The 10,931-nt window shown below is 32.0% G+C and overlaps 1 protein-coding gene across 1 annotated transcript; it reads left to right on the top strand.

Moving 5' to 3' along the window:
• The first annotated feature begins 3,454 nt into the window (after positions 1–3,454).
• On the top strand, positions 3,455–4,216 carry LOC141689376 (carrot ABA-induced in somatic embryos 3). The gene is made up of 2 exons (XM_074493649.1): positions 3,455–3,664; positions 3,773–4,216. Exons 1-2 carry the CDS (start codon positions 3,547–3,549, stop codon positions 3,994–3,996), a joined length of 342 nt encoding a protein of 113 aa, XP_074349750.1. The 5' UTR covers positions 3,455–3,546; the 3' UTR covers positions 3,997–4,216.
• The last annotated feature ends 6,715 nt before the right edge of the window (positions 4,217–10,931 follow it).

The raw sequence follows: 10,931 nt of genomic DNA, 5'->3' as shown, positions 1-10,931 counted from the left end.
CTGAATAAATCAAATAAGAAAACATTATTAATTTACTACAAATAAAAATAAGTATAAGATTAATTTCCAACAACCCCCCCCCCCAATCTTAAACTTACGAAACACTTCTCTTCTTCTGTGATGCACTTCTCACCACCATCAATTTTGATGCACATCTCATCAAAAACACTTTGGAGAACTTCTCCCCGTGGTGCACATAATCACCCATAATTCTAAACTAAAATTTATTTCGCGATCACTTGTGCCATGATATTTTCACTGCTCATGTTCTTCGATTTTTTTCATCATGATCAAGAAAACTAGTAATGGGCCTAACAACTCCTACTAATCCTCTGCCACTTATTATCAGTACTACAATTTCTCCACTAACAGCAAGATTAAGTCGTCAACTGAACAAATCAAATAAGAAAACATTATTAATTTACTACAAATAAAAATAAGTTTAAGATTATTTTCCAACAGCCTTCTAAACAAATATTTATCGCAACCCCTCTTTTTTGATGTTAAGTTATAGTGTGTTACCAAAATGACATATATATATATAAAGATGATTTTTTAATATAACTAATTAATAATTATTTATATATAAATGAAATAATAATTGAAATATATATGTTCTTTATTTTTAGATGTTAATAATATTAGTGTAGTGATTTATAATATTATATTGATAAAATTGAACGCTTTATAAAATTTAACAAGCCAGTAATTAGTTGATATATATGGATCATTTTACAATATTTACATATTGTTTAATTTATATGTTTCTCATAATTAAATGTTAAAAATAATATTTATTAAAAAAGAAGAAATTAATGGTTTAAATTGCAACATTTGTCTAACACATATAGTTAATAGGGTATTTATTAGAGATATTTATGATATTTTTATAACATAATAAATTTTTAATTATTTGAAAAGGATTAAAATATTAAAAAGTAACATATACTTTATATAAAATAAACAATTAATTTTGATTTATAAAATTTAACTATACGTTAAAGAAGTGATTTATGATAGTATTTATAAAGTATTTTATAATTTAAAATTTAAAATTTAAATGATATAAATTATATAATTTACAAAAGTAATTAATAATTTTATTATTAAAATATATATATATTAAAAAAATCCCGAAAAAATTTTAGAGGCGGCAAAATTAACGCTTTGTTACTTTTAACAAAAAAATTGAAAGTAATCATTTCGTTGTCTGAAAAGAATTTTAAGAAGAGTAATAACGGTGTTAAATAAAACTTGCTTATCCCACGCCTGGTTATAAAGGCCAGGATTCACAAATTTAAACTTCAATTTTTGTTGTCCGTAAACGAGGACACGAAGAAGCTGAGTTTTTGTTACGTGTACATGACGACTAGATATGCACAAAAAATTTGGGCCTGTTCGATTCGATCAAAACCCGGTCAAATTCGGTCCAGTCTCGACCCGGGTTGAAGACCTCGACGGACCCTATATTTTTAGGCAAAGTACGGCCTGGTTAAAAGCACGGTCTGGTTAAAACTCCGGGTTTCAGCCTGGTCCGGTCTTTGGCCCGGCCCAATTAAAAACCTGAAAAACCCCGTTTAAAATCTTAGTATTCTAATATATTTTCTTATATATTTATGAATTTACATTTACTATAAATATAAATAATATTTTAAACACATATTTATTTGAATATTCGTGATTAATAATATTATTTATATAGTTTATTGCATGATTAATGAAAAAGATATAGTAAGTACATATCTTTGGATAACATTGATAAAACATATTATCATATAAACATGTTTTTTTGCCGCACTTAAATGTTTTCGACGAAATAATATTTTTATAAAATATTTAATGCAAACCAATATATTTTTACGATGATCTATTCGCTAACCTATGTAGTCTTCAGAATCTCTAATAAAACTCGATTCGATTTAAATTAGAAAAAAACTCGGTCCGATCCGATTCGGCCCGAAAAAAGCCCTCGAGACCCCAAACAGACTCTGACATTTTCGAAAAGCCCGGCCGACCCGGTCAAAGTTAAAGCCCGAAAATCCCGACCCCATCAAAGCCTCAGTTTTTAAAAGTTCGGTCAAAATCCGGTCTGATAGGCCTTTTGTGCATCTCTAACGAGGACACCTAAAATCTACATAATATGACTTATTGGATTTTTACATATAAATAAAAATGAACTTTCCTCATTAGCACAAAAATACTAACAATTAAATTAAACTCATAGTAGTGAGTACTTTTGTGTTCACACTTTAAAAAAAACGAAATTATAGCCACCCGACTCTAGTGGGTAAAGGCCCACTTTAACCATTTTTTATAAATATTAATAAAAATTACCGATTTCGGAATTTTTGTCAATTATGACCGATTGAATACGCAAGTCACAGAGGGGTATTACCTAATACACAATCTGAAATAATACACAATCTGAAATGGGGTATTATATTCATTTTTAACCTGTTACGCAAATCACAACGAAGTATTGTGAATAAATATTATTTAATAATACTGATTACGCATTGTCAAATGGAGTAATTGATAAATCTTATTCATATTTTTTATTTATATTTTAAAGATTAGTCTCATTTCACATTTTATAATCAATTATTACAATTCATTTATAAATATTCACTTTTCTTAATATATGCAGTATTATTTTTCATAAATATTCACTTTTTTTAATATATACAATATTATTTTTCAATAGTATATATATATTTTGAAACGGAGGGATTTCATTAAACAACACGACGAATCTTAATTCCGAAAATGAGGTATCCATGTAGGCGATTCGTCGTCGCAAGTAAGAGCGAAACCTGTATATTCATAAGAGAACGAACTCAAAAAATGATATTAATATCTCAAAGAGTTTAATACTGATCGCCATTTGCGTCATTAGAAGGTTAATATTTTTGTAAACGACCGGAATCATAACGCTAAAATTATCTTTGATTGTCACTTTTTTGTCGAATTTCATAATATTAATTGTCCTGAACTAATGTCCTGGTAAGGATTAATTAAAGTTTCAAATTTGCAATGAATAACATTGCTGAAAATTTTGAAATATTGTGATGATTCTTCACAATAATCAAAAGTTAAAAAGTTAATCTTCAATATATATCTTATAAACGATTTTTATTTATTTTTGTCAAGACAACACTTAAATGAAAATGTATTCATGGCATTTTTTTCATGATAAACGAAGGTATAAGAACAAGCTAGAATCCTCCGTAACTCGTATTATTTCAGTAGTTCTGATGCAGGGCAACGTGTCACTTAGGCAGTCCGTTGCGATCATAACTAACAACGTGTCACGTGATAATAAATTTTCACTCTCCGTACTACAAGACACCTTCCTTCATCATCTACACGTGTTGGTCATTCCTTTCTCTACTATAACACGTGTCGATCACCCCCCCCAACCCTAACTGCATATAAATTTATATTTGGCAGTCTTTGTGCTGTAAATATCCAACGTTAACAAAAACAAAAAAAATACAAACATTTAGAGTGTGTACAAGTTGTAACAAAAAGAAGAAAAGGAGTACTATGGCTTCAGGACAGGAAAAAAGGTCAGAGCTTGATGCCAGGGCAAAGCAAGGAGAAACTGTTGTTCCAGGTGGCACAGGTGGCAAAAGCCTTGAAGCACAGGAACATCTTGCTGAAGGTACAAATCCTATAATATTACATATTTAGAGCCTGGCGGTTTTTTTAAAATTCTGGTTCCGCCATGCGTGTGTGATTGTTGAGTTTGTTATGTGTTTATTATATGTAGGAAGGAGCAAAGGAGGGCAAACAAGGAAGGGGCAGCTGGGAACAGAAGGATATCATGAGATGGGGACGAAAGGCGGAGAGACAAGGAGAGAACAGATGGGAAGTGAAGGGTACGAGCAGATGGGGCGCATGGGTGGTCTTACTACTAAAGACAAATCTGGAGCTGAGCGTGCCGAAGAAGAAGGCATTGACATCGATCAGTCCAAGTTCAGAACTAAATCTTAAGTAGCCGAGGCATGTGTCTACATAACTAAGCATCAGCTAGCTTTGTTTGTTTTGTACGTTGTGTATTGTTTCTTAGTTTGTTTCCGTCTGTAGGTTGTGTTCTAGGCCTCTAGTGAAGTGGCAGTGTTTCTTGTGATTGTTTCAGTAGTTGTGTGCAAGTTGATCTAGGATTTTACCTTTTGTTTGTCTGCATAATAATATTATCGCTTCTCTGATCTAATTGGCAGTGGTTTGTAATTTTGTAAATTTGCTTGGATGTTTTACGAAACATGATTACCCTGATTAATCAAGTTTGTTAATTTATGTTGTTCAGATTTATCTAAAACATGGACAAGATGTCTAGGAAGTGCATACTGCAGCAAGTGACGATACATTAGTGAAGTAGACGTTCAAATATGCTGGGAAAACCAAGGCATAATATAGTTATAAAAGGATTCGAAACAAAACTAGTGTAGCGATCAGTTTAAAAATTCTAAAACGGTTCGTCTTTTTCAGCACACGGTATGCTAAGGTTGTTCTCTTGAGTAAATGAAATGAGTGCATAGCGTAATTGATTCTTATCAATTCAGCGAAAAATGTGAGCAGGAGGCTGCAGCTTAGTTCAACTTTACATAACATTCGATGAATAAACCAATATTTCGCATGTAAAAAAAAGGTCAATTCGTAGGAAATAGGTCAATTGCAAAGGTGTAATAATGCCAGGGAAAATGCTAAGAGTACCTCCAGTTTGACACGTGGCATCCCCCCACCCACGTGTCATTTCTTAATAATTGGGTGTGATGTAATTAAAAAAGATGAACCCTATTTATTCATCACCAATGCACATAATTGCCTACAGAAAATATGTAGGGATGTGGTGCTAGCTGACACTTAACAATTCAGACTCTAATTCAATTTAGAGTTCTTTTTTCAGTTTCATTTATTTATATATGTATTTACTTTTTATTGTGTATTGACTTTTAGTATATTTTATCTTATTTTTACTAATATATATTTTATTATTTAATTTATATTATTATTATTTATATATTATCTATATTAGAAATTTATGATAATTTAAAATAGACGGATTATATTTATTATGAACTTGCAAATACTTAAATAAAAAGCCTAATATAAATAGACGTTAAATATATAACATGATATTATAAAACATAATTTTACAATTATATATTATATTAAAAGAGCCTAACAAAATTGGCTAAAATAAACTGTTGATAAAAAAACTTACGTATAGCATTAAATCATAAATATGGTGATTAGTAACAGTTAACAAGTATTATATTTTTGTAAATATTGTAAGTAAATTTTTTTATACTGAAATATCAAACCTATATTTAAAAATATAATGTGAAGGTTTTTTGTCACATTAAATTTACAAATCAAATAATATTAAAATTTTATAAAAAAAAATTTAAGAGTAAAAGAAGCTATAATCAATTATATAATCATACTAAAGTAAAAGAAGTAAAAAAAAGTTTTTACCAAATTGAAATTCAAATTTTTATAATCATACTAAAATAAGAAAAGAAAAAATATATGTTGTATAAATTTAAGGGAAAAAGGTGAAACTAAAAGAAAAATAATATAAATTAGAGTGGAGTGGATTTAAAAAAGATAGTGGTCGACAATGTAATTCATATAGGTCTCACGACGCAGTTATGCAACGAAACAATAAGTACTACGTCAATAAAAAAAATCTCAGTCGGCCTCCCCAATTTCACTTAACCATAGCCGCCCTATCTTCGTTTTCACCCTTTTAACCCATCTCTATATCTATATTCATCTTCATCTTCTCCTTTAATTCACTTTTTCATTAATAAAATCTAGATTTGTTTTACAAAACTCGAAAAATTCATTACAGTTCTTTACTTTAGTTTTCCGATCTATTAAGGTAATAGATTAGATTTTATAATAAAATTCAGTTTTTGGATTCAAAATCTCTGGTCTAACAACATATTACAATTTGGTGTTATTCCGAGATTTTTGAATTTTGGATTTTTTTCGTTTTGTTCTGTTTAAGTTATTATTTGTGTGTTTGATTGTCTCGTTTTATGCGATGTGTCTCGTTTTGTGCGATGTGGTAGTTGTTTTTGAAAATGAATTGGATGGTGTATTGGAAGATCAGGATATCTCGCATCAACAATACTTTCGGCAGGTCTATAGCTGGTGTTCGGCAGGTAAATAGTTGGGGTGCGTTTGGAACGTTGGTGAAAATCACATGAGCTCGCCTCTCACAAAAAATATTTGTTCATAACACGAGGCCTCTAAACTTAGTTGTTGCAACTGGGTCCTCTGAACATTGCAATATCAATCGAATTAATGTGAGGGTCAATTGTAAAACTACTATTTTCAGGGGAGATGTGTGCTGTATTGTCCGGGAAACCATAACCTTCATTTCTAATTTTCAGAATATCTGTATTCAATTTGTTAAGCAATCCGGAAATAAAACAGCTAATTATTTAGCTCTATTTGTTTTTCAACCTAGTTGCATGATTAGTTGGGGGTTTATCCCGATTGAATCTCTTTCAAGTCATTAATGAAATCTGCTTTAAATTTGACAAAATATAGGTCTCACGTGATGGTACCCCATCATTATATGCATATTTTCTATAGTCAATTCTGTAGACCTCACATTACTCTTTATTCACATTAAGAGCATTGATTAAAATAGTATGTGCAACACATCAACTATAACATATTATTTGAAATCTTTTTTATATCCAATTAGGTATCTCAAGCACTACTCATAATGAATCGAACTGTTTTGTAAACAGGTGCAAGTGTGTAACTTTAGGCCTATTAATATTAATTTCCAAAATTATATTATTATTCACCATTTTTTAAGTATTCCTAATTCTAAATTGGATTATATATATAATTTTTGGGTGTTGGGCTAAAATGTCACTATTTGAGAAATAATAGTCCCAAATGTTAATTTAAAAAATATGATTCCAAATATCATTTCAAAACGGAGTCTCGCTTTCTATTTTTCTTCTTAAAAGAAAACGCAATTGTGCATTCCATTTTATATATTTTTTTCTAATTTTTCAACCTTCAAAATGTATATGTGTGCTCCGTTTTTTAATATTATTTTTTGTTCTTTTATGCACGCCAAAACACATGTTGATGTTTGGTTTTGAAGGAAAACTCAAATTGGAGTTCCGTTTTTATTTTATTTTTACTAAAAATACTAGATAATGTTATGTTTTTAAGTTTAACACGTAATTCTAAGAGATATTTTGTTCGTATTTTATTTATATATGTAGATATTTTAATATAATTAGAGTTTGGTTTCCTGGAAGGATGATGAAAAGGATGATCATGGAAACCCTGGAATGGGTAGAGGTCATAGTCAAGGTAGAGGTTTCTCATCAAGAAAAGCTGAAATCACAAGTCACAGGACAAGTTCTGATACTGGAAAAAGAATTAGTTCTGCTACTGGTAAAAGGATAAGTTCTGATGAACTTTTAGATCTTGATGAAGAAATGTCAAGAAAGTTATTTCTTCAGGAAAATCTAGGAATGGACTTGGAGAGTTTAATGGAAGAAGAAGCCAGACTTAAATCAGAAAAAGTCACATCTAAATCTGAAGCTTCTGGTAAAAAGACACTTCCAAAACTCAAAGGCATTGTGATAAAAGAAAGGACAAATACTGAAGCAACATTGGCTAAATCACAACCGCAGATAGATCCAAGATCCAAGGGTAAGGAAAAAGTTGGTGAACCTAACAAGGTTTATGTGCCTCCTGAGAATGAAGAAATCACTGATGAAAAGGATGATCTTGCTCTGATTTCAAGAAAAGTTTTTAAGACAACCTCTGACATGGCTCAAGTTGTTCAGAGTCAAGAGATAGTAAGTTCTGATATTCCGAAGAAGCAAGTAACCTCTGACATAGATCAAGTTAACTTGATATCAGAAGATAAATCAAAGACACTTCTACCAGGATTCACTAAAGCAAAACAGACTCAACCTTTGAAGACTGCTGCAAGTGGTTTTGAAGCAAGAGTAGTTACTGGAAAGGAAGCAAGAGATAAAACTGGATTGGGAAGTGCTGATGAAAGAAGAATACAGAACACTACCAATGATCCAACTTCCTTGAGTTAACCAGGTATTGGAGCAACTCCTGAGAGATTGAATCAACTGGAATCTGTACAAATGGTTTACCATACCTACTTGAAAGAACACATCTTGTTGTACTTCATGACAGATGGTAGGGTTTATCATATAAGGCAAAATGCCATTCCATTGAAGTATTTTGAAGAACTGGAGCATATACTGTTCTTACTTCAAGTGAATGACAGATTAACAGAAAGTGCTGTAAACTATTTGAAGGATCAGATTCAGAGACAGAAAAGGCTTTATTATGTTAAGTCTGACAGCACATATCTTCCAAAGTACAGAGATCACAAGGGTGATATAGTTGAAATGAAGCCCAACACTGCTAAGATTATAACTACCTTTCTGGGTTACAGGGCTGTGGAATTCAATCTTGAGTCTGATAAAGCATATTGATCAGACTGGATCAGGATATAAGAAAAGCTAAGATTAATGATCTCAGGGCTGCAATATTTCAAATTAGTGAAGATACTGCAGAGCTTAAAGATGCTAAAAGGAGGATGATTGATGAACTTAGATATGCTGAGAAATGTTTGTTGAAGAACTATCTCAGAACAACTCCTGACATCAAAGAGATCAGAAGATGAAGCCAAGTCAAGATCTACAACTGCTTAAATTCTGATATTTGTACAGACTGAAGTTGTTATCAGAAGTTAAAGAGTGGTAAAGCTTTAAGGACTGTAAGTTGTAGTTATCTAGTCTAATTCTCATGCATTTGTACTTAATGTTTTTGACATCATCAAATATCTGTTAAACTTGTATATTATGCTAATTTACAAGTTGGGGGAGATTGTTAGATATATTTGATAATGTCATGGCTAATATGATTTATGTTTAGTTTTCAGATCTTACTTAAACATGATAAATCAATACTTACTGGAAGTCATGACTTAAGGATATCAGTACTTATATTATCAGGAGATAATCATCAGAAGATGGATATCAGAACTTAAGTACTGGAGGACGTTCAGATAAGGACAGCAGCTGATTAAAGGAAAGAAGATCGAGACAAACATAAGAAGAGATATGCATGAAGAAGGAATTCTATGAAGAATAGAATACTTGGAAGAAAAGATATCTGATTGATATATTTTAGGAAGCAGAATTATATTCCATATCAATTAGCGATTATCTTGTAACTGTGTAGTATATAAACACAGACATAGGGTTTACACTATAAGTGTTATCATATTCGAGAAGATTATTCATTGTAACCCTAGCAGCTCTCGTGATATTTGTTCATCACTGAGAGGTAACAGTTCCATACTGTAACAGAGTTTATTGTTTCAATAAAGTTTGTTTTCTGTTACTTGAGTTATTAAAGTTCGATTTGATTGTACTTTACACTGTATTCACCCCCTCTACAGTGTGTGTGTGACCTAACAAGTGTATCAGAGTCTATCTGTTAACGCACAAATAGTTTAAGATCCAAACACAATCATGTCTGACACAGAAACTCCAACTAAGCCCACCAAAACTGAAGAAGCTCCAAAGACACGAATTCAAAGTCGGTATGAGACCATCAGAGTTCCCATATTGAGACCATCTGAATATGCCATATGGAAGGTGAGGATGACCATGTTTCTGGAAGCTACAGATCCAGAATATCTTGATAGAATCAAGGAAGGACCTCACAAACCAACCAAGCTCGCTGTTGCAGTTGCAGGTGAAGCAGCAAAGACTGTACCAAAGGAGAAGAGTGATTACACTGCTGAAGATATCGCATCAATTGCTAAGGATGCTAAGGTACGACACTTACTGCATAGTGCCATTGATAATGTAGTGTCAAACAGGGTAATTAACTGCAAGACTGCAAAGGAGATATGGGATGCTCTGGAAATAAGGTGTCAGGGAACTGATACAATTAAGAAGAACAGGAAGACAATACTCACTCAAGAGTATGAACACTTTGACTCAAAGGCTAATGAGTCATTGACTTATTTATATGATAGATTTGTCAAACTCTTAAATGATTTTTCACTGGTTAATAAGGAGTATGATCCTGAAGATTCAAACCTTAAATTCCTGTTAGCTCTTCCTGAATGCTAGAATTTGAAGGCAACAACAATAAGAGACAACTACAATCTTGATGAAACAACTCTTGATGAAATTTATGGAATGCTCAAGACTCATGAACTTGAGATGGAACAAAGAAGCAAGAGGAAAGGTGGAAAGTCAAGGACAGTTGCTCTTAAGGCTGAAGAAGAATCCTCCAAAGCACCTACCTCAAGGAAAGATAAGGGTAAAGCTCTTTTCACAAAGTCTGATACTGAGTCATCAAGTTCTGAAAGTGATGATGACTCAGAATCTGAAAGCCTGCCTGAGACGGATGCTGATGAAGAGATGATGAAGCTGTGTGCTCTTATGGTGAAAGGGATCACAAAGATTGCATACAGGAAGTTCAGGATGGGAAAGAAGTTTTCCAGGAAAGGCACAAGTTCTGATAAGAAGAATTTCAGAAGATCTGAGAGCAGAGGAGGAAAGTCTGACAGAGGAGATTATACAAATGTCAAATGCTACAACTATGGTGAAAAAGGCCATATATCACCTGATTGCAAGAAAGTGAAGAGTGACAAAGGCAAGGCTCTTATCACAAAGAAGAAAAGTTGGACAGACACCTCAGACTCTGAAAGTGAGGAGAATTATGCTTTGATGGCAAATGCTGATAAAGCAAGTGCTGAAAGCAGTTCTGAAGCTGCTGAATCAAAGGTACCTCAGACTACTTATGATTTTCATACTAATGATATTAATGAGTTGAGAAGATATTTTAAACCATGTTTGTTAGTTATAGAGATCAAACTTTAACATGTGAAAGAT

Source organism: Apium graveolens, chromosome 10 (assembly GCF_009905375.1).
Source record: "Apium graveolens cultivar Ventura chromosome 10, ASM990537v1, whole genome shotgun sequence".
Lineage (NCBI taxonomy): Eukaryota > Viridiplantae > Streptophyta > Magnoliopsida > Apiales > Apiaceae > Apium > Apium graveolens.
The sequence above is the reverse complement of the archived record's forward strand: the minus strand, read 5'-3'. Positions and strand labels throughout refer to the sequence as shown.

Excerpts from the sequence above, each read along its gene's own strand:
- LOC141689376 (XM_074493649.1), top strand. The coding sequence starts at position 3,547 with ATGGCTTCAGGACAGGAAAAAAGGTCAGAGCTTGATGCCAGGGCAAAG. Across the intron at positions 3,665-3,772 it reads ACAGGAACATCTTGCTGAAG|GAAGGAGCAAAGGAGGGCAA; the intron begins GTACAAATCCTA and ends TATTATATGTAG.